Raw genomic sequence first — 25,512 nt, forward strand, 5'->3', positions numbered from 1 at the left:
ATTCGAAGGTACTCAATATATTATCTTTGTTTCAGGGTTCCGATGCCAGCTCGGTGATATTTCCTTCGACGCCGGCGTCGAGGAAACACGAATTTCCCGGCGCCCTGCCACCAAGCCTGCCGAGCCTGAATCATGGCACGAGTAGTTCGCCCGTGCCGGCGCCGACGCCGCCGAATATCCCCGTACCGTCGCCCGCTCCCGCCCAACAACCGCCTCAGCACCCGCCGCAGGCCATACCTTCGGCGGCGGTTTCGACATCCGCCAGCGTAGTCGCTACCCCTACTGCTGCGGCCGCCGTCAAGCCCATCCAAGGTAAGAGGTTTGCCATTTCGAAATAGTTCCATATTCTATCAATTGTATCAGAATCAGTTGAAAAAACTTTGGAAAAGTTATGAAATATTACCTCCAATTGATCTGCAACTCTAAAAAAAACTTCAATATAAAAGCTGTCATGTTCTTTGAAACATGCAAAAAAGTTGTACCAGTTTGTCCTATATAAAAGACCTAGTGTCACTTTCTTTTGCCCACTGATCACTCGAACATGGAACATCTCATTCACGAATCATTTTTTTGTTAAAATTATGAGCAGATATCCATTTTTACTCGTGAAACATATTGATACGTTCTATCACAATAGAAACAATTGCATCTCACACTATTTATTGAATTTTCCTGATATGGAATTGTACTCATAACTTTTGGGACTTTTTATAATTACGCCAAGCTACGTTGGTTTTTATTCAAATTCAGTAACTTCATTCAATAACTCAAATTACAACTGGGTGCTTTGTTCACTCAGTCGACCGCCGTGTTGGTCGGTGGTTCAAGCCGCAGGCTGAACGATCGATTTTCACTTGCTATCGTCCAACCCATGTTAGGAATCACACATTAAAAGATAAGACCTCGCACAAGTTTCGTAAAGGTGAGACAGCTGGTTACGGAAAAACATATTTAAATACATATTTCAAAACACTATGGGTGCCAGCGACGTAACAGTATATCAATGTTATGTAATGTAACCTCTGCGGCATTGAACCGAATGTCTTCTCTTCCAGAAACTTTCCTTCCTCCTCCTCCGTCGACGATAGCGAGCGTTCCTCAGACTCCGATGGTCGCGATGCCGAGCGTCCCGACTGCGGTCGCCATGCCGCCCCAGCCAGCCGCGGCCGCCCCCATGGCCCACCACCCACCGGCACTCGATTCGACGACGCTGCCGGGCGGCCACGCAATGAGGACGGACAGCCCGGCGGTGGCGACGTCTGCCAATGTTGCCGTCGCGCCGTCTCCCAGCCAGTACCATCACCCCTCATCATACCAGCCACAACCTCTGTACGCGCCTTACGCAGCCGCCTCCGCTACCGTACCGCAGACGCATGCCACGACCCCCTACGTTTCGAACGTTGTTGCGGCGGCGGCGACAATTCCGGCGGTGGTTGAAGCGACGCCGCCTCCACCGCAGCCTATCGCGGTGGTGCCGCCTCCGGTGGGCATTAAGGCGCCGCACCTCGAGAGGGAGAAGCAGATGGTGGCACCATCGCCAAGAGGACCGAGTCCTGTAAGGGAGAACAGGGAGAGCTACAGGTGAGTTTATTAACTGGTTTTATAGGGTTTGATTATTGATATACAGTACCGTACCACTACATTCTCTGAATGAAAACTGATTATTATTGAATGAATTACATTTGTTAAAAAAATCAGTTGTGTAGAATAATAACTTGCTTGCTTTTAATTTGAATTTTTTACCGTTTTTCTAGCTGCGTCAGTAGTCTAAGTCGAAGTAGCGTCACAACGACGCTAAGTTGTCCCCCACCAACCACCGCAGTGTCTTCTAGTCTAGCAAGTAGTCTGAGCAAGCCGTGGAGCGGCAGCGCGCAGCCGGCGCCACCCCCCACGCAAGTCAGCCCCGCTCCTCCCCGCCCTACGCCGCCCCTCCATTCAACCTTCCCCGCGAACCCGATGTTCGCGGCCCCCCTACCTCCTCCGGTGTCTAGGGCGAGTCCGATGACGGCCCCCGCTGCCGCACCCCCTCAAGCGAATCCCAACCCATTCTCGGCAGAGAGTCTGTTCCAGCCCAACAAGTATCCGACGAGTAAGTACACAATGTAGCTGACATTAAAAAAATGAGGTTATGACGATTGCTGATTTTTTGGCATACAGTTTATATATTCTTCAAAGTTACATATCGATGCGGGGCTTGTAATATAAACAGAGCAAAACACCGGTCCTAGTTATGTTCCCTGTGGAACTCATATTTCATCGTCAACTATTATACATAGACTAAAAGGCTCATTTTTTAATATTTTCAATGTACATGAATGTATGAAACATGAAATTTAAAAAAACTAAGCCACACTTACATTTTGGGTTGCATTTTTTTTAAAGTTTAGCACACTGGTTTGACTTTTTTTTTCAAACTTTACGATAAGTGAAGCCAGTTTAATTTTTAGAATGATTGGTTAAAGTCCACACCAGTTATAGGTGCATTCCCCATTTTATTATTCGCTGGCTGAAAGTTTCATTTTTTATGAATCTGGAAAGAAATTATGAAGAGGTAATTTTTTAAAGGGAAAATATAAAAAGTCTTGTTCCAAAAACAATGTTATTTATACTGTAGTATAAGTTCACACTGTTAACAGTTTTTGTTCTTTGGGAAACTCCAAATTTATTTTTATACACATACCGGAAGCTTAATTTTTTAGAGTTTTTGAAGAAAAATACATGTATCAAACCGGAAATTGGAGAATGGAAGGTAATTTTTTTGTAAAGAAAAATTAAATTAATTTCCAAAAACCATTTTTCACTTATGTTTCACATTGTAATTTTAAATTTTACTCTTTGTTTTTTCTTCAACAGTATGGCTACACAAAAATCTTTAATTTTCAAAATGATTATAGTCAAGTCCATACTGATCCTAGTTTTGCTCTCTGGGAAACCTCGATTTTATTATCTTCATTCACTCAGATTCTCATAAATGAGTAACTTCATATCAGGTTTACTTCGTCACAATTTTCTTGAAGAAATTGCATTGTTTTGCTCAATTCGATTTTGCTCAATTCGATTCGTTATTTTAACACCTGGACACGTGTTTCGATCACCAAGTGATTTTCTTCAAGGTTTATTTAATTTTGTGCTTTTATTAAAATATGTTTGATTGTTTTTTCAAATATTTTATTTGAACTCGTCATAAATATTGAATTACCTATATCAATTTTCATTAATATTTTAAGATCTTTCAAGATAATAATATCTTTGTGCATAAAAAATATCCGAATTTTCGTCAGTCCTTATCATTGATATACATTTTGTAAAATATTGATTTTAATCACAGCTTAATTTTCAATTCTTTTTCGTTTGAAAAAATATATAATCCAGTATTTATGATGAAAAGGACCACGATCTGAAATTGTGGACTTCCACAAGAAACAATTATGGGTCTCACTTGCCTTCTATTTATATTCATACGTTATTAATGTATCTACTTCAGGTAATTCAATTTGACCCTTACAGAAATAAGTGGTTAAATATGTAATTGTAGTTTCAGAAAAAAAAAATATAGTGTAAAGTATCTATTCTCTAGACGCTATAAAATAACTTGACCTAATGATTTCATTCGTGAAATTTCAAAGTATTCTTCATTTCTCTCATTCTTATCTCACTTTTCATTTTCAGATCAAGCAGATATGCTCAGAAGGGAATTGGATAACAGGTTTTTAGCATCACAGGATCGTACGATGGGAGTAGCGCCACCCCCGTACTTGAGAACGGAAATGCATCAGCATCAGCATCACCACACGCATGTACATCAACATACTACTTCATTACTTCCCCCTCCCGCAGCTTCTTCTCTATATCCTTCCCAATTGGTGAGTATGAAAGTTATCGGATTATTTTGTGGCAGTTGCCTATGTTTATAGTGAAAGCTGCATTGAGGAGAAAGCGATTTTCCAGTCAGCGGTCGATGTTAACGGTTGACTTCGCAATAGAGTGTGGTTACTGTTCATCTACAATGACTGGATTTGAGTTTTCTTGTCAACCGATAGATGGTGCTCTTGTGAAAGAGATACCCTCCTCTTAGTATGTTTATCAAGTCCATATTATTGAAAATCTGGCCTCCAAAACTGAAAATTATGGCCGAAGTAACATTCTATTTGAAACAGCATTTTTTTTACTCATACTTTTTTCAGATGTGTTTCGGATGCCATTACGAATCGAATGACAGTTTGATAATAATGTCCTGTTCAGGTTTTCAATGAAATGGACCTTGAGAACCTTGTACCACACCATTTGTTAAAGAATGTTATTGTTGTCACTGCATAATTTATTTCAAATTAAGTAACGTGTTGAAAAAATTATGCTTGGAGACAGAATACATTATCTTATTTTATTACAACTTTATCCTTTTTAATGAAGAGAAAAGTTATAATTTATGACTTTCAATTGACTCTAAAATATAAAGTGTTACTAATGAAATTACCAGGTTTGGTTTTTATTCAAAACTTTCTAGAGCTATATGAATGAAACAAATTTGAAACTTGTCCACTATATACTACAAATGGCTTTTTTGCAAACTTTCTTTATGAAATGTTTGTGATTTTTATTTTCATTTTTTGGTGGAGGTATTTTCATTAACCTTGTTTTTGAGAGCAAATTTACTAGAGAAATGAATCCCTGTAAAATTGCTAGCAATGTTTTCATGATTTAAAATTCTCTTTTTGTTTCTGATAGTCGATGTCTCCAATGGAACGTCTAGCAAGAAGAAGTCAAAGTAGTGTAAGTATTTGTGAATTATTCTTTCGACAGTAATGGTACAAGTCTTTTTCTTCCAAAATATTCGTGTTGTTTATGAAATATTGAGGGATATTCCTTCAAATCAAAGTCAGTATGCGTGCAGATTGCCAGCAATTTTGCAAGTGATCAAAACTTCATACAATAGTTAGGTACATGTTTTTTTACAGTTTAAAGATATCCCGAAACTGGGTAGTGTGGAATCGTCCTTCTACAGACAGAATATGGGGCTTCCTGGTGCTTACCCCGGTTATGCTCCTGGTCTTATGCATCCCGGGTTGACGACAGGCCCCACACCTTTCGCACCGCCTAACCATTTGCCCACGTTCCAACCTAAGGTTAGTTTCTTGTGGTATTTTCAAAACTAATGCATCTCACATCATTTTATTACGAATAAAATATGTCTATTGAATACAAGAAGTCGGTTCAAATGCACAGTGTAGGTCTTTTCAAAAATAGCAAAAAACTTTAAGACAGGATTTGTGCTTTCGTAAATAATTGAATATGATGCAGTTTTGATTATGCGAAAAAAATTACCTTCATTGTGGAATAAAAATATTATATTATGTTCAACTTGAACTATTCCTTTATGCATCCCAAGAAACAAATTTGTTTATATTGAGGATTTCAACAGAATTAAAAAATATACATAAAAACATAACAATATTTTTGTCATATTGTCGAAAAAATTTGTGACAAAAAATGTTTGAATCTTTGATAGTAAGAGTTTATTTCTCCAAAAAAAGATTTCGATTTGTTTATAAATTTTCCTACGGATATTTTATTTTTTATTCTTTCTGGTCACCGTTGATAAATATTAGCTTTTTTCAAAAGTTTTCATCGTTTTTTACGACTCCACTTCAAACTGCTAGATCACAGTGAATACTTATTCAATTTAATTGAAATAAGCGCCATTTGAATCAGTGCAGACAAAATTTATTCGACGATGAAGTCAAGGATGGCCGTTTTCGCCTGTTCCTTATTAGTGAAGGTTCTACTGATGAGAAAGTTGTCGAAGTTCTTGAAAAGATGGTAGTATTATGTATAGGTGTCATTCTATTGCAGAGTAATATTCGCATTCCACGATTTTGTAATTTTTGTAATTGGTTTAATTTGTTATGATTCAAGAGATATAAGAGAGTCCCGCAAAAATCATAATGAGGTTTTATTCTGCAATTATAGCACGTTATTTTGGCATACATTGATAATACAGATGCCACTCTAGAAAAAAAATACAGTTTCTTTGATATTTTGCTTATTACATAGTCAGCATTCAATGAAATTATATTATCTACAATGAACCCTAGATACTTGATTTTACTCACTATTTCTACATCAGTTTCGTTAATTTTAATTTTTACTGTGTTTCTCCCAATTTTATTTTGTTTATACTTTTTTGTAATGATCATCGCCTTAGTTTTAGTGATATTAAGTTTCAGTTTATTTATTCCAAGGTACAAATCAATATTTTTCAATGAATTATTCATCTTTTCAATAGCGACTTGCAAGGTTTTATCGCAGGTATATATTAATGTATCATCTGCAAATAAGTTAATCACATGATCACCATCTACGTAATTGATATCGTTTAGTATCATAGTAAAGGTCCTAATACACTACCTTGTGGAACTCCCAAATCATTTACTTACTCTTGTGAGTAGCACCTTTTAATTTTTGTTATTTGACTTCCCGAACTGAGGTAACTTTTCATCCACTTCAAAACTACATCACCAATACCATAATATTTGAGCTTTTATATTAATATATCTCTGTCTTTTGTTTCGAATGCCCTCTTTAAATCCAAGAATGTACAAACAACGTAATTATCTTTATCAATTTTTTTTATCCCAATTTGTTATTATGAACTGTAAGGCAGCCTCACACGAATGTTTTTTTCTGAAGCCTGACTGACAGTCATTGAAAAGTATTGTATGAAATTATTAATAACATCATTAGCGAAAAAAATATATATGTGAAACTTAAACATTTGCATTTCGAGACCGTCCAAATGATCTGTTGAAAAATCCAATCCGCACACAGTTAATTTTGGATGTTACATGAGTTGACATATTTTATTCGTAAATAACTTGCTTGTGGCATGTAAACTTCATTGGCGCCCCAGTAAGCTATAGCTCGTAGCATGTGCAACGCAACCCCTAACGCTTTTCTTTGTCCACAGTCGGTGAATCCCCCAGATCCAACGAAGCCAAAACTGATGGTACGTATAAAATGCCCAGTCTTAATTTTTAGTGCCTCCTGGCTGAACGTTCGCCAACCTATCGCTTTCTAATCTCACTTTCCATACTTATATAAGACGTCGGTTCACTAATATTCGAAGACCTCAGATAATTTCATTTGGACATTGATAGAATCTACTGTTTCTTTTCTAGAAATCCGGCAAATGGAATGCGATGCACGTGAGAGTTGCATGGGAGATCTACCATCACCAGCAGAAGAGCGGAGAAGCCAAGGGCAGCATAACGACAGCCAAGCCGCCTGGAGACTTGCTCAGGCCGCCTACGCATTTATTTTCGCCAAGCGTACACTCTCAGAGGCCTCCTCACGATCTGTCACCATTCCCTTTGTCCCTGTCTGGTCATCGACCCCCTGGTTACGATCAGCCGCATCATCCGGGTTCGCTGTTTAGTGCTCCTCCAGGGCATTTAGGTAAGATATTTATAGTACAGTTTTTGGCAATACTGACAGCTTTTGTCAGTAATCAATAACATGAATCAATGCACAAGAATATTACCTTTTTTTCCAGTTTTTTTTTAGATTACTGATACAATTTGGTAAAAAAGTACATAATTTTCATAAACTATCAATTTTTCTAGTTAAGTGTCTTTAGCCTTTAGTTACGAAAACGTATACCGCCAGATGGCAGTGCGATTTCGCCCGATGAAATAAATACAAACTCCTCCCTAATTCTAACTTGACCAGGCCGGGGCATTCCAGGGCCGAACTTAATTCGCCGACGTGTTCGTTCTTCCAAATTACATTTTAGATAAAAACATGTTCGTTTTCGTGTTGATCTCAAGGTTTGCACGAAAATTGCAGATTATTTGAAAATTATGAATCTTTTATCAAAATTGATAAATTCAAGATGCGGACGAGATTTGTGATTAGGAGAGTGATTGACTTGCTATAAGGAAGTTTTCAGGGTCAGAGATTATGAATCTTTTGTCAAACTTAACGAATTCAAGATGACGGTTCTGAGATATCGAACGAGACATGTGATTATGGTCCGAATCCGAATCTTCAGTTAAAATTAATGAATTCAAGATGGCGGCTTCAAGATGTCTGACGAATATTGTGATTATGGACCGATTCCATTTGAAATTGGTATTTTGTAGTCTCTAGGCGTGATTTTTTTCTATTGAATTTCGGAAATTCAAGAGGGTGGACTAGTTTTGTGATATCTGGTCGGGCTCTATGGAAGACTGGCTTTAAGGTTTGAAGATAGTTATTTTTCTTTTGGAATTCAGAAATTCGAGATGGCAAACAAGTTTTGTTATTAATTGTCAAATTATATATAACACTGGTATTTTGAGGTTGAAGATAATGAGTTTTTCATCAAATTTCAAGAATTCAAAATAGCAGCATAAAGATGGCTATGGGTTATTTTGTGATTTATAGTCGTGTTCTGTTCAAAATTTATTTTTTCGAAAACATAAGCAGGGTGTTCAGAAAATAAAAAATTGAGAAATCATGTATCAGATTTTGTCTTTCAAGTAAGGGTCCTTTCACAATATCAATTTTCAGCATTAGTTCGAAATGACGGAAAGATTTTATGATTCATAGTCGGATCCTCAAAAATAATTCATCTAGGGCTCTCCGGGGTAAATTACTCATATTTTTCCTCAAAATTAATTCATACTGCCAGATATATTTTTGAAATAGAATATTTTGCAGGAAATGTCCACAGTTTAAATAATATGTCTGATTCCATATAAAGGATTAGACAATATAAGTCAATACCAATCGTAAATAATTCAATTCCGCTGATGTGTATACAACTGTTGAAAATAAATGGAATCCAACAGTGTTTTTGCTACCAATTTTGATTGTAATCAAATCAAAAATAACGAAATTCGTCTAACATTCTAGAGCCTCCATCTTAGTATTTCTTAATATGAAAATATCATGAAGTGTTGTCCCTAGTAATGAATACCTGTAAAATTTCAAGCCAATCGGAAGATATTAGACTTGCAAGATTTGATACAAACGTGTACACACGCAAACATACAGATAGGTAAGTTGAAAACTATCTGGTTATTGTAGAAATTTTAATATTTCAATCTTTCGTTCGGTCAGAATAACTTTTATCTTTTCCTATTCCCAATCCGACCCTGTGTTACATTTTACAATGGCTCTATGATACTCTCTCTCTCCCTCACCAGACGTGTGGGAGGAACTACCTGACGGGCGTGTCATTTAAAAGAAATTCATCTACTATTCTGACTCCAGATTCAAAAGTAATAATTAGTTTTCACTAGTCGACGGCTGAAGCAAAACTTTATTAGTTGACTTTGATAAAATTTGATATTTCCCATTTCGAAAGGCATAATGCAAGGAAATCAAATTCGTATAAATAACACATTCTTATTAAATTAATAACAAACTAAAGGAAACATTAAAAAGAAAAATGAGAAAGTCGTTCAACTGAGAAAATGATAGGCTTCAATACCGAAATGGAATAACACCAAAATATTCGTTAGTTTTGATGGTGGAATTGAAGAAAAATGCCCAAAAATGAGAGAGAGAATACTTTTTATTCATCTAATATTCGAAAAATATTTTTTTTATTATTTTTCCTTTATACACTCATACAATCTTTCCTCAATCAGAATAAGAAAAATCGTTTCTGACTCCTTTTTTTTCAGGGATGAAGACCCTTAAGAATGAATAATATCTAATGAACAAAATTTTCTGGGCTTTAGAATTTTATTAAATTATATCTTATATTATATTTGAAACAACCAAGCTCAACAACAACAAAACGGCAGCAATCTTTCTGGATATGAACAAAGCATTCGATATCATCTAGCACAAGGGTCTTTTATTCAAACTGCATCAACTGGGTTATCCTAACTATCTAGTACATACAATAAAGAATCTGCTAATTGACAGGAAACTGAGCATTAAAATACTGAGTAGTGTTTCAGACGAATTTCCACAGAGTTCACCGCTCTCACCATTGTTATATAATTTATACAGATCTGGTATTTATCATCACCAACAAGGAAATATCAACCACTTCAGGCATGAAGCATATATTCTCCAGTATGCAGATGACACCGCCCTAATTGCACACAATCAAACGCTAGACAAAGTTATCAACAATTTGGAACATCTTGCAATAATAACAAATAACTGGTTCAATAAAAGAAGGCTCCAGCCAAACCCATCCAAGTCCCAATTCATCATTTTTAATCATTGGAATTCCGCAACTTTTCCAACAATCAACGTTTCCCAACATATCTTACATGCAAAATCGACAGTTAATTACCTAGGTTGTTATGCCTGATATCAGACTGAATTTCAACAGCCACGTCAATAACAAAAAAAAAGTGATTGCAAGAGCTGCACATTTCACAAGTTTGACAAACCCGGGAGCAGGTGCAAACATCTCAACAGCAAGCCGAATATATAAACTAATCTGTCGTCTACTTATTGAATACTCGCACCCACTGTTTCTCAATATCAAACAAAGTATCTGAAACAACGGCTATAAGGAAAATGACAAGATTAAGGCATCCCAATAACCCCAAACACAACCCTCCAAACCCTCTGCTGTACCAACTCACTGGTATTAGGTTCGTTCCAACCAGCGTCAGAAACAGTTTCTGACAGTCAGGATTCTGCGCAGTATTGTGATTGCGTTCTAACGTGAGTTTCCAACCATTAGTAAACTATCAGTTTTCTGTTCCATCCAAGATTCAAACCAGTTCGAAATCTATCAGAATGGTTTGAGGATTATCTTCTAACCATCAATCTGACGCATGCGTATTCCGTATTACTGTTTCTGTTTTATGTTCATGCAACTTACAAACAACAACATAACCTGCAAAAGTTGTTATAAAATAAATTATGTATTTGCTGGCGCAGGAAAAATTAAGAATTCTTTAAGTGAACCTAAAATATGAACATCTTTAATTACACAAATTAATTATTGCGGTGACCTCCCAGTTCCATGTTGATTAGTAAATAGAATAGAGATATAAAATACTGCAACCTTCTTTTACTCTCCAGAAGTACACTTGATTTGATTTATTTTTAAAGAATTGAAGGGGTTATAATTTTATGAGTGACATTCGTTGTGGAATGTTTGAAATACAAACTGAGTAGAGAAAAGTATCTTCTGTATAATTCAGTGTTCATATAGAAGTACTTGTTTCGAAAGATTTTTTTTCTTTCGTGTAATTCAATGTTTATATGAAAGTAGCTGTTTCAGGAGGACATTCTTTCAGTTTGTGTCTGAAAGTTACTTCTTTGCATGATCTACACCTCCATGTATAGAGTTATTTATTTTCAAATTGATTACTTCCTTCCTTTCTTTGGAAGATTCCCTCATCCTCTTTTTTTGTATCAAGATGGAGTAGTAGAAAGCCAAAAACTTTCTTTCCCAAATTATTTTTAAAGGTTATGTTGAAATTCCATGCCAAACTTCAGTTGAACTATCAGCTGTTCCAATCAGAAATTTCAAATTAATCAGAAACCAATATTTACCAGACATGCGCGTTGACAACGATTTACAAACAGTTGGAAATCTGTTTGTGACTCAAGGTTGGAACGAACCTATTATCTCCATTGAGGAAAGACTACCGTCACTTACTCAGAAGTTTGCTAGAAAAGACAACGATGTATGCTGTGACAAGAAACCCCCATGGAAGAGTATGACAACGATACCCAACAGAAACACTGTTAGAAAAATTAACACAACTTTATCAATGAAATTTTTTTGTTTGTTCATTTTTATATCTATATAATATTTTTTTTTGATATTGTAAAAAAAGCTATGTTATTTCAAAGCAATTTTGTTACACAGGCGAAAGGACTTCAGTCGATACCCAGTTGAGCAAAATTGTAATTTTGTTCAATGAATTTCAATTGACATTATTATTATTATTATATTTCGTGGGCTACGTACATACGAAGAAAACGTCCGATATTGTAGAAAAACAATATCTGGCTTTCACATCAAATTTTTTGAGAAAAATATAAATTCACCTCATTTTTTGAACAGACTACGTATATGTATCTTTCATATCATTTTTCCTGTTACTGGTACTAATCCTGCCATTGTTATTCTTACAGGTAAATCTCCTTTCACTGCCAACTCGGCCATGTCCCCTTTCACAAGATACGGAGGGAGTCACTTGGGTGCATCAGGTACTTCCCCCTTCTCCATGTCCCCCTTCGCGGCCGCGGCCGCCAGAGAGAGCCACCTGGGATTGGGACCACTCCACCACGATCCTTGGCGATCCCTTCAAAGGACCATACCCAACTTCCCTCCGACTGTGAATCCCCTGCCACCCACTTTGCCTGGTTTGACGCAACCAGGGCCAGCCCCATGGGCTATAAAACCGGACCCTATACTGGAACAGAGAGAAAGAGAAGCTAGAGAACGCGAGGAAAGAGAAAGAGAGAGGCTCAGGCGAGAGAGGGAAGAGAGGGAAAGACGTGAGAGGGAAGAGAAGCAGAGGAGGATAGAACAACAGGTTTGATTGATTTTTCACAAGGGGCAATGAATCTTTACACTTTCGTGATCAATATCTGATGTGAAGTAACATATACTTTTATAAGTCTTCTTGTTTTCTTCTTTACATGAGGAACGCAAAAAAACTGTTTATGTTTACTTTTGATCAAAGAGATCTCTTGTTTGAATGAAGTTACATAACATGTTGTAGACAAAGGCTTATAATTATCATTTGCCAGCAATTGGTAATAAGTCTACTGGTGACGTTCAATTTTGGGTAAAATTATGGATAGCTGCACTCTTAGATTATGAATTTGGAATAAAACATTGTTGCTCTCCCTTTATTTCCAGAATGACAGGCATCCAATTCTTCATTAAAAGCTTAGGTTGCTTAGGGCAGTAGCTATGTTGTTTCCTTTTCATTAGTTTGTCGACTTATTTCAGATGCACAAATTGATCACTCATGTGTAAGGATCCATTGACCGTACTGTACATTTTTTTACTTGGTCCTTTATAAAAGATTTTTTTGAGCAGCAGCAGGAGCAGCGTGAGCGAGAGAGAAAAGAACGCGAAAAGAGGGAAATGGAGAGACGAGAACTAGAGAGGCAGAGAGAACGTGAAAGAGAGAGGTTGCTGCAAGAGCAAAGGATGGCTGAAACGGCCAAGCTACAGCCTACGATAATCAGAGACAGGTCGCCTTTGAGAAATGGCGATTTGTCTGAAATAAGAGTGAAAGAGGAGCCACGAGTGAAAGAAGAGGATATTATGTCGCGTTCGGATGCAAGGTACGAAACGTTTATTTCTTGTTTTATAGAAATGATATCTCAGATGTGACACCTGAAAACTCTAACTTCTTATTGACCACACCCTGTATATAAGTCGGGAGAATTGAATATACTAATTCAGTAATTAAATAAAAGAGAGCAAGGAAAAGTCATCAAAAGCACCTTGCCTTTTGAGTTCCATATTCACGCAGAAATTTTTTAAAGGAACAGAAATTCATAGTTACTGGTACTTTCATTAGTTCAGAAAATTAAATTACTTGGTTTTCAACTTACATTGCTATTTATACATGTCACTACAGCAGGCTAAAGAACATGTTTTATTCAACAGCTTTTGCGAAGTTATATTGTTATACTTTTTGTTATATTGTTATACTTTTTGGGTTTCCCAAAGCACCAAGATTGTCAGTGTCAGTTGTTCCATTGACATTTAGATTATGGAAGAAAGTACGCCTTGAAAGTCGTAATTCTCCCAAATAACAGATGTTAAGAAACAAAATATCATCTTCTTGAAAATCTTCTCGGAAAGTAATTTGCAATTTGAATAATACTTTTATATTTGTGGTTATATGTTCAAACATTCTCTAATGTAAGTATTTGATAGTACTGTTCACATTTTCCCATGTTCTTGTATAAATGGAATCAATTTACTACTTCTTTAATTCTTCATAATTCATAAAATTGAAATAAAAATTTTATTTTATTTTTTATTTCATTAATGATAAATAAATGAATAGATAAATATTGGAATACGGGCATTGGAACTAGTTGCAATTAATGTCATTGGTTGAAATCTCTTATCCAAATCCTTTTCCAGGTATCATCCATACCTACGTCATCCTGGAACGTTGCCACCGCCCCCTACCGGCCACCCGTCGATGCTGGACCGTACCAGAATGCTGCAGCACGCCCTTCCTCCCCACCCTTACCACCACGCTCCTGCCACCCACTGGGGGGCGCCCCCGCAGGCGGATCCCTTCTACAGATACAGTTACAACCCTCTCGTCGACGCTATGAGGGCGCAGGAGGAAAGAGCGAACTTCTTCAATGCATACAATGCGCAGCACCACCAGGCCCAGCTGAGGCCCAAAGATCCGGCCCTTATGCAATTCAGAACGGGGCCTGGGCCGGGACCTCCACCGACACACCTCAAGATGAGCATCACCCCACCCACAGATCTACACAAGAAAGAAGAACCTCGATAGCACAGGCAGATGAATGAAGCGAAGATTAAAGTCGAAATGAAGGAGTGAAGAGAGAAGAAGGAAATGAAGTAGTGAAGAGAGAAGAAGCGGAAGGTTTTTTGTTGTTTTTTTTTTTCTGTTCGGGAGATTCAAAGGAGTTATATGGGTTGATGCAGGTTCTTGTTGAAAGGTTTAAATGGTTTTTGTAATGCCAGTCCCCTTTTTATAGACATATGAGAATATTGGGACTGAAGGAGAGTCTTGGTGTGGAAAGACAAAGTTGGTTTTGACTAGAAATATTACTGCATTTGTATAGGAACTGGATGGGGATTTATCTAGCTTGTCTTCTCATTATAAATTTTGCCTATATACTTCAAAAAACAAAAATATGAATTTTCAATGAAGATCTGATGTTTCAGAAACCACCAGTGTTCCCTTTTTCGAATTCTGATGCTTTGTTCAATAGTCATAGAAAAATATATTTATAACATTCCTATAGACTCACCATCAACCCAGCATTGTTCAAAATATTGAAAAACTACTAAACATTTGGAAATGGAGTTGCACAGTAATTTTGTATAGTTCATTTTTTTTGGCAACAAAAAATAAATGCTCAATATAACTCGCTTGAATCTCCAATCGATATTTTTCATTTGTCAAATAGTGAAGTATTCTGAATTTACTTTGTACGACCACATTGAAACTTTGATTTGTATGATCTCATGTAGCATAATCAAAAGGGGCTTAGAGGTTCCCCCAACATATTTTTGCAATCGATTTATATATATGTGCGTGTGTGTAGGTTTATCCGTATATCACATATATATAGCGAACAGGCCGTCACTTTCCCTTTAGCATTAAATTACTTGAACAGAAGATTGTAACAAGACTACCACTGAGGGGGTCCAATCATGAATTTGTTTGTAAAATCTCGCTCTGTTGGTGATTTTTGCAGACTCATTTGTGAGTATATTCAGGTCATCGGTTTGAATTTGAAAAACTGAACACATTTAGGTCATTACTTGAGATTGTTGAATATCGAGCTTGCTTTACCGAACATTGAGTTTTTTTCACAAGTTTTAGAAAACATTTCACATATCATACAATATACACAACAGTACATATCCTGAGAGTTTATTTGATAAAAAGTACAGGATTTTCAAAATATTCATTCCAACACCTGATTTTTCAAATAATTCAGACCTAGTTTGTATTTTATTTTATTGTAATCAACAAAGTATCTGGGTGATTGAAGTGTTTTTGGTCTTCTTTCAAGAAAAAAAATCAATTAACTGATTTCTATGAGTGAAAGAGAAAATTCAAACTTTCTACAAAAAATATTCACAAAATGAACTACTTGAAATCAATTACTTTGAATAAATATATCAATTCCAAATTACTGAAAGTCTTCATGGTTTGTCCGGCACATTTTCTATCATTTGTTAAGAAATATATTTGTAGTGAATTACTTTGAAAGTAACTCAACAGAAAACCATTTTTCCTAGAGGTGGTAGTTTGGTTGTTTCAAGTGAAATGTCATCTGCATGTCTGAACAGTTTTAAAATGATGAATCTTTCTGCAATTTAAGTGAATTTATGTTTATTTTTTTTATAACTTCAGTGCCACTTTTCCAAACTATATTTTTTTTACTTTTCAATTCCATATATTTTTTACAATCGGCAGTTCAAACCGTTGTATAATTCATTGATCAACCATAATTGAGACATGAAACTGTTGATTCTTATATATTATGATGGGCAAATTGAACTGTCAATTATTGAAAAAAATACTCGATTACTCAGACATCATACTTTTTGACAAGAATTATACTTGTTTGATTTTAAAGACATTGAAAATCTGAAATACTCTTCTCAACCCAGTAAATTTGATTACATAAAAGAATTCAACTTTGCACAATATCACATGGTTGATTACTATTCATAAGATTCCCAACCTAATCACCACAAGCCTCAGAGTGAAAAATTATAAACTAGGAGTTGAAGATACGCATTTCTTAGTTTTTTTTTACAAACTTCAGTTTTTGGTTGAACTATACAATTATATTTGTTCAGTCAGACAAAGCAAGCTTCCGTTTAAGTTGTATATTATTACTACAACAAAATTTGTTTTGTGCTTTCAAAAACATCTTCGTTAATTTACTATGTATTCTGAATTGAATTATTTTCATATAAATTATGAATAGAATAACAGACAGTTTCACTTAATATAACTTTCAGTTCCACAAAAATGAAAAAAAATTCAGTCCGTGTTTTAGAAATGACTTTCTTATTGACCAAAAGAAGTGTTACACAAGTTACTATGCAGTGAAGATGATAGCTGCTATGAAGTGGGGATCTTGAGTAAATGTTTCCTTAGTCGTTTTGGTCCGATGTAGATTTAAAAATAGACGGGTCCAGGAGAAAAAAATGTTCGTGTGTCCATTTGAATGTATTTTGCGAAAACAGAGAAATAAAGTTCAACATCCAAAAACTATAGTAAAATTTGGGTTGTAAAATTTGTTAAAAATAAAAACAATGTTAAAAAACTATTTATTGCTTAGAGTTTTATGAGAAAAATAGAAATTCTTACGAAATAATGTTTATTAAAAGTGAATTTCTAGAAATCATCTGGACGTCAACGTATCTTCCTTTGTAGTTTGGTTCATCAGCGTCTATTGGCGGGTCATCCATTATTCATCCTCATTCCCATCCGGATCATCTATGCCTGCTTGTAAGTTGGAATAGAAAATTCTTGAATCTGCCTTTCGTAAAAACTGCTTTAGGTGTTGCATATCTCTGTATTTACCCAACTTAATTGCAATTGGGCCAAAATACAAAGGACTCAACGTCTTCGCTTTTCTTTTTCTTAGTTTTTTTTACGTTTTCTTGGATCGAAGACTTGATGAACGCACCGAAATATGAGCTCTTGTGCAATATGAACTTCGGTTGGTCTTTGACAATTTTGACCACTCTAGATAGTTTTCGTTCCCATGGGGCATGTTTCTCTGTAAATTCTGGACAGGTACTGTATCCATGTTTGAAACTGTACATCTTCTCCACAGTTTACTATGATGAAATGTGACGGCTTTACTATGCTATTTATTAACATATTACGCAAATCATTGTGTCAACTCTGTATACCATTTAGAAAGAAAACTTGCATCGAGGACATTGAGGTTTCTTTCCCAGGCACTCCCGGACCTAAACGTTTCTTCCCATGGACATGAAAACTTCAATCACAATTATTTAGGTGATCTAAACGTTTCCTCCCCTGAAACGAATATGCGATCTAAAGTTTAGTCTGAAGTGGGTTTAATGCCTTCATTGACTCAAATCCGACAAATAATGGACATAAACGTTTTTTCCCTTGGCCCCGTAAAATGTTGCATAGCAAGCAGACAGACTGGATAGAGGGTAGATAGCAAAATGCGGAACAGTTTCTAGGTTTTCTTTTAACAATCTCAATGATGAAATGTTGGAGTTGATGGATTTGTTTAAATGTTATATTGTTGACTCTGCTACGGGCAATGATTCAAGTGATGAGTGGAAGGTTTTGGGATAAAAAATTTATGGATATTTAAATAGAAGGACCAACTTTGCCAATACACCGATAAGCAACATCTTTGAGGAGCAATTAAAGTTGAATATACATCGTGCACATTACTGAGAATATCCAACCTTTTCTCACGCTGCCTCTCAACATTGAGAAAGTTGAAACTGTCAGGGAAGCATGTGAGGTATTCGTCTCCAAAAACAGATTAGAAGGGATGATATCGTTAAAAAATAAAGGGCAGGTTGAAGCGTGGAAGCAATTAATACTCTGCAAATCTCCCGTTATCGTCATACTGCATCTGAAGTTTTTATATTACACCACGATGGTTGCAAGAGGATTATCAAGGTTTTGTGGTTTGGATTCGACTTGAAAATTGATTTGAACCTGGTTTTGATGAAAACACATTCTCTAGAAGAAGAGCAGCTCAAGCTATTGGCCGGTAAAGAGGCGAACACGGGTCACTACATAATCGATGCTTTCCACATCGGCTACAACTGTTGGTTGAGGTACGACAATTCCTCGGTTGAGACGAGCTCATTATTTTTGTTCTACAGGCACAGCGATACAATCCAACCGATATATTCCTAGGGGGATGAGCTTGCTCAGGGAATTTTTATGTCACTAAGTTTCTAACAACTGATGCTACTAAAACCAATATTAACACTTGTGAAAACACCATTTTCATCCAATGATATCAAACAGGTTCAATATCGCTAAACCTTTTGAAAAGAGAGTTAACTTGATGAAAGAAGATTTGCTGTGTCCTGTAAATACCCACTGTAAGCAGTGTAACAACTTAGTGACATAAAAATTCCCAACCGTGGGTGAATGATGATTTATTGAAAGGGCTTATTCATGAAAAATAAATAGAATTAATACAAACTAAGAAATAAAATGGTACTCTAGGTGGATACAGAAAGAAAGTATACCTGCCGAGAAGTATTACCTGAAAAGTTTACATTTTATATGAAAAATAAGGTCAATGCCCTGACAGCTGTTATAGTATTGAATTAGCAGTTACTTCAGAGTTGACAATGATGGTAGTCAATAATGAGTTTATAATAACAAAGCGTTCCAGCTTTGATTTATAGTATTTTTTCTACCGTCAGGTAATGAATTGGGCTTTTTTGCTTTTTATTGACCAAGAAAACATTTACTCAAGGTATCCCCTTTAAAGCAAGTTTCATCAAAAGTGTCAATATTGGTTTTATTAATGTCAGTTGTTAGAAATGCTCCTTTAAGATGCCGTAAACCTAGTCTTTCACATACTAAACTCTTATACTTAGAATGACAGACAGATATGTCTAATTGTGATTGAGGTATGATTACTCTAAGTGTAACATTTGTGAAACACTTCATCAGATTTTTTTTTAATTTAATTGAAGTCTTTTTGGAGGAGTTCGATTGTCTTTCAAGATAACGGTGAAGAAAACTAAAGGAATGTGTTATCAGCTCGCAGACTTTTATCCTAATGTTACTTTGCCGATAATTGAGTTATGTGTTTTTCTCTAAGTAATGTTTGTTTAATTTGATCTTGAGCTCTTGTTTGTGTATAACCTCCTACTTTTGAAAAATACTTGAAGATATATTAAATTGCAATCTAAAATAGAACTGGCCATTATCAAAAAATTTGTTTGCAGGTAAACACAATACTTTCTATTGGTCCAACGAAATCCTCGTATATTCATGAAACTAAATGTTTTCTCAATTAGAACATATTGATCAGAAAGAAAAATGATTAGAGCTAGAGCACGTGAATGCCATACCTTCTTTATTTGCAAGTTGAAAGTCTCGGCTCATTCTGCCTACACAACTGGGAACAAGGGCTAATATCAGCCCATCAGCCAATATTAGCCCATCATTCTGACCTTTTTTAATGGGGTAAGATACTCTTTGAGCTTTTATAAAAAGGAGGGGTCTGGCATTCACAAGCTCTTAGACTAGAAGCGAGTACATGGATCAGTTAAATTTAATCAACTTGCTGGTTGAAAGTAGTAATTTTTCAGCTGCACACTGCTATTGAGTTTAATTGTTACTACTATTGTTGTTTTTACCACACCCACCTTAAAAATACGTAAATAGTGTCTTGAGGGAATTGAAAAATTTTGTTTCAGTAACTACATAACGTAAACATGTTTCAGTTTTTTTGTGATAGGAATAGGAACTTCGAGAATATGACCTGTGATTATCCAATTATATAAATATAGTCATTGGACTTTGGCACCCACTGCATATTTAAAATTTGTTAACTAGATGGATGTGTACAAATTATTGTAGTTAAATGTAAATGTTTCCCATACATATATATATTTTTGATCAATTGCACAACTGTATATAATTCAGAAATCGACTAACTGATTAAGCTTTAATTAGTGTGATTTGCCGGTTCAAATTGAGAATCCAGTCGGTGACGATGCAGTGGTTGTTCATTGAATTTTGTCATGATACATTCGTCTTTTTTGTTCATGTAGAAAGTATCGAAGTTGCTTGAAAGTTATTGTAAATATTGAAAAGCTTATGGACGTGTAAAAATACTTGAAATTTTGTAAAATGCTGTTTTTGTCATGTTCCCTTTCATTTTATTCTAATTTATTTTTGTACATACTTATCTTAATAGGTAATTTATTTAAGACTGATGACTAATCATCTTTTTTACATAGCTGACTTTTATTTATACTTTTAATTGTAAGTTTTAATTAACGTATGATTGTTTGTGTTTATTTATTGTTTTGTATCCTTATTTTTGAATATGAACCACAGCACTAGCAGAGTTCCAGAGCTATTTCATGCCTTGGTTCATATCGGGGTTGTGGATTTTCTTCCCATTTGTGACAATGTAGGCTTGTAACAAAGTATGTCGAAAACGCCTGTAGATAAGTGCTTTTTTTAAATAAATTGAAACATGTAGATAAATCACTGTGCTCTAAATGTTTGTTAGGAAACAATTTTTTATGTGTATGATTCTGAAAGAATCGAGTGATGTAATATATAATAAATAATGCTGTTTCTATAATATTAGAAACATTAGTCATAATGACTTTTTTATTTACCTTTCTTCATCCATATCATCCTAAAAGTTAGACACAAATTTATTTGAATATTTTTTTCTTATATTTATTCAACATTTTTAAAGTTTACAAAACTTGTTCAAAGGTTCTCTTGTTTATGCATTAAGCAAGATTGAAATCCTTGGCTAAATGGGAATTAATTTTTCTTCCTTGATTTGGAAATGAATTTATCTGTTCAAATTTTTGCAAAAATCAACAAAAAACTTTATATATCTGGCTACTAACTCATTATGAATTATACAAATAGGATTTTTGATCCTATAGAAAAAAAATCTATATCTGACAATTAATTCTATGTCCTGTAGTAAACCTAGTGTGAGTTGAAGTAATTTAAGTTGTACTCTAGATAACTGTCGTGGAAAAAACATAATGATTAAGGAAACTAGTATTAATGTTAAGTAAAGGTGGATATCGAATGGGGTATTCTCATGTCAGGATATTCTGCTACATATCTCTCAATACAAGCTACAAAAGCTTTCCCATGTATGACTAAGAATGACTGATTTCATTGTACCCCAGAGAAAAATCAAGTACTGTCATATTAGGTAATCTTGTAGGCCATACAACAAATTCACTTCGACATGTTGATTCCTAAGTTACATATTCAAGTAATCCCAAAATAGAACTGCTCCCGCATATCAGAAGTATACTACCTGTTGAAATTTACATTAATAACGCTGAATGTCTGAAAATTTGAAAAAAAATTATTAACTTTGATAGGTGAACCTTTTCTACTTTCTAAATAGTAAGATACCCTTCATTTATTTGCTAAATAACTGCTGTTCGCTGTACATGAACTTTGAAGTGAATCGTTTTTACTGTATGTTGTTGGTCAAAATTGCTTGTTTATTTAAGAGTTTCCCAGTACAGCGCATCTTCTGATGACACCAACTTGTTTAGTTTAACACGCTTCAAGAAGAATCCTGCAGTTCTTGTGTGTAAAAACGATATTTTCGTTGGATTCATTCCAATTCAAATTAATTTATTCATTCAATCTTTTCAGGAAAAGAAATAATCACAACTCAAGAGTAAGAATATTAAAATTTTGTTACAAATTGAAACGTTTCGGATTTGAGTTCATTCCTAATATGTGCAGGTTATTTATATAAAATGTTACGCCAATTAAGAGTAGACCGTTTGACGCTATTTCAGCTTGAATAGACGAAATGGTTATATCTAGTTTGATATTCATGTATATCCAAGCCTGAGAAGATTGCTTCAGATCTTATTAATATAATGAGGCAACTTTCATTACGTGCAGGCAGACCCGAGGTAGAATATTTAGCTTCCCGATTATAGGTTTAAGAAAAAGTCTGTAGTAAAAATATATTCTGTACCATAGAAGTCCTCACTATAGACTAGGTATAGACAGGATTCAGCCAATTCTAACACAAAACTGGCCGATATTTCATGGAAATCTATAAAGTATTCAAGTAATACCCTTGTTAGATTTTACTGAGCAGTATTCAGTACGGAACACACATCTCACTATACATGGACCTTTAAAAAAATAAGATGAATATCATCCTCACTGTCTTTCCCAAAAATTAGTCACTCCTAAAAATATAACCCATTCAATTTAAACAAGATTCTTTTTGGCTGGGATTTAATCATCCATATAAGTGAAATTTTAACCTTTCATTTAGTATATTGTGTAGGAATCCTGTGAATGATATCTGATTCGATTTCATAACGAATGTTTGGACTATAAACTGAGTGTTTTTTGTATAATTCAGTGTTCATATAAAAGTTGTTGTTTGGAAAGAATTTTTTATTGTAATTCAATGTTTATATGAAAGTAGTTGTTTCAGGAGGGCTTTTTCTTCCAGTTTGTGTTTGAAAGTTACTTCTTTGCATGATTTACACATCTATGTATAGAGTTACTTTAAAAATTAATAGCTTCCTTCATTTCTTTGGAAGAGTCCCACATTTTTTTGTATCAAGATGGAGTAGTAGAAAGCCAAAAACTTTTTTTTGATGAAAACTGTTATGGAGAATCACTATCAAATAAGTGGCTGAGGATGCCAAGCTATTTTTTCGAAAAGTTTGGTATAAAGCGTCTGGCAGCAAAGTTTGTTCCAAAATTGCTGAATTTTTCCCAAAAAAAACCGTCGCGGGAGCATTGCTCAATAATTGTTGAATGACGTAAATGGCGATCCAGATTTGCTCAAAAACTTTATATCAACATTTTCATCGGTTGTTGGTGTACTGAGACGTACAGAATGAGTGTCGTCATTCACATCTTCTCAACTTCTCTGAACTTTCACCTTATTTTTTGAACAGTCCACATAGATATTATTGATTCCATTCTTTCGAAAAAACTACAGAAACGACATCTTTGTCATCTTCTGACACTCCTCAAACTGCAGTTTGAGGAGTGCCAGATGACAGTACTACCAACTGTCGAAAGCGCTCGCAGATAATTAATAGAAGATATAAAGCTTCAAATCCTTTTTGTAGAATTTAATATTGAAATATATATATATATATATATATATATATATATATATATATATATATATATATATAGTACTTGAATCATCAGATAGGGAAGTCCAAGAATATAGTCAGATCTCACTTGCTACAGAATTAAAAGACATCGAAACCAGGAAATTCAATACTGAAGATAATTTTTTATATCATCTCCAGGACCAAGAACACCATCCATAGACGATGTTCCAAGAATCACATCAAACATATTAGTCAGCAAATACACTTCAACAACATTACCTCATAAAAACAGAAACGTTGTCAATTTATCCACTTCAAAGGTTTTTACTTTGATTCATCAAAATGTACAAGGGTTCAGTAACAAATTGTTAGATTTTGAAATTTTTTTAGAAGACAATAATTGCGACATATTTTGTGTATCAGAACACTGGGCCAGAGACAATAGTATATCATCTCTAAAAATAGAGGGTTTCCAGATTGCAAATTCTTTTTGTAGGGATAAATATATACATGGAGGGGTAGCTATATATGTCAGAAATAATATAAATTTTGACATAGTAAAAACTAATTCTGTCGAAATGGATTTAGAGGTGACAGCAATCAGATGTAAGGCAGGTACACTTGGCAAAGGCATGTTAAATAGCCTAGTTATAACATTCACTATGAATTATATAAGAGTACAGTAGTAGATAATTATTTTAGTGATCATCAAAATGCTCAACTGATCTATATTGATACCAACTCACATGAAATTACAGAAACAAAACCTCGACAGCAATTTAGAGACCTTAATAATAAATTTAATATTGAACACTTTATCTCATTTTTGAGGCAGGAAGATTGGAATGATATGTATATGTGTGGGGGTAATGCAAACGAAAAATTTGAGATCTTTTTTCGAACTTTTAAATATTACTTCGACATTGCTTTTCCTCTAAAGAAAGTAAAAGAAAAACAGGCATCATATAAAAGAAAAGCATGGTTAACTAAAGGTTTACTCATTTCTGGAGAGAAATTAAAATATCTGTAGTCGCTAACCTTAAACGGAAATGAGGATACCAAAGAATATTATAAAAAATATAAAAAGTTATATAAACATCTATTGAATGTATCAAAAAAGCATTATAATGATGGCATAATTGCAAACGCAAAAAATAAATCTAAAACGGCCTGGACTATTATAGGATCAGGCAAAAAATCAAAAAGGAGGTTGGAACCAATTCACTTAAATATTGATAACAATATTGTACAGGCACCCCAGAATGTAGCAAATCACTTTGTTGAATATTTTAATACCATACCCACACTACTGGCCAGCAATGTTGAAGAATCATCAGAAGAACCCACACTAGATACTTCAATCCTTATACTTTTTCATTTAAACCAACAACAGAACCAGAAATAAATGATATCATCAAAAACCTAAAATCATCTCAATCTACTGGTAATGATGAAATAAGTCCTAATCTTTTAAAAAAGTGTTCGTCATTTATTGCAGGCCCACTAACTTTTACCATCAACTGCTCGTTGGAAGAAGGTATTTACCCAGATAGCTTAAAAATTGGAAAAATAAAACCTATACATAAAAATGGAAATAAAACTCAAGTTGAAAATTACAGGCCCATTACTGTCCCCAGTGCTTTTGCAAAGGTTTATGAAAAATGGGTGTCAAATTCAGTCGTTTCATTCTTTGATCTTCATAAGCTATTCAATGAAAATCAATTTGGTTTTAAAAAGGGACGTTCAACAACACAAGCTATAATAAAACTACTAAAAGAGCTATGTAATAGTCTAGATATGGGTAATCGAACTCTGGGTATTTTCTTAGATCTAAGTAAGGCATTTGATCTTGTAGACCACAGAATTCTACTAGACAAATTGGAAAAGTATGGTTTTAGGGGAAACTCACGTAGATGGTTTGAAAGTTATCTCCAAAATCGAACACAATACGTTGAAATAGATCAGTATCAATCTAAACGTTTAAAGTATAC

General features: G+C 34.8%; 1 protein-coding gene across 4 annotated transcripts in view; it reads left to right on the top strand.

The window, feature by feature from the left end:
* Nucleotides 1-14,676, top strand: part of tay (tay bridge kinase) — a 237,708-nt gene extending 223,032 nt beyond the window's left edge. The window contains exons 6-16 of one of the 4 annotated variants that reach the window (XM_074175827.1): nt 36-312; nt 1,056-1,581; nt 1,755-2,089; nt 3,670-3,863; nt 4,726-4,770; nt 4,956-5,123; nt 6,965-7,003; nt 7,176-7,452; nt 12,103-12,506; nt 13,019-13,269; nt 14,084-14,676. In XM_074175827.1, the coding sequence (XP_074031928.1) occupies nt 36-312; nt 1,056-1,581; nt 1,755-2,089; nt 3,670-3,863; nt 4,726-4,770; nt 4,956-5,123; nt 6,965-7,003; nt 7,176-7,452; nt 12,103-12,506; nt 13,019-13,269; nt 14,084-14,471 (2,904 nt within the window). In that variant the 3' untranslated portion in view covers nt 14,472-14,676. The remainder of the gene's footprint in view (nt 1-35; nt 313-1,055; nt 1,582-1,754; nt 2,090-3,669; nt 3,864-4,725; nt 4,771-4,955; nt 5,124-6,964; nt 7,004-7,175; nt 7,453-12,102; nt 12,507-13,018; nt 13,270-14,083) is intronic. The other 3 variants (XM_074175828.1, XM_074175829.1, XM_074175830.1) reach the window with 3 other exon arrangements.
* The last annotated feature ends 10,836 nt before the right edge of the window (nt 14,677-25,512 follow it).

This window comes from Leptinotarsa decemlineata, unplaced genomic scaffold (assembly GCF_025532065.1).
Source record: "Leptinotarsa decemlineata unplaced genomic scaffold, Ldec_3_MD MMD2_tig00001393_RagTag_RagTag, whole genome shotgun sequence".
In the NCBI taxonomy this organism is placed as follows: Eukaryota; Metazoa; Arthropoda; class Insecta; order Coleoptera; family Chrysomelidae; genus Leptinotarsa; species Leptinotarsa decemlineata.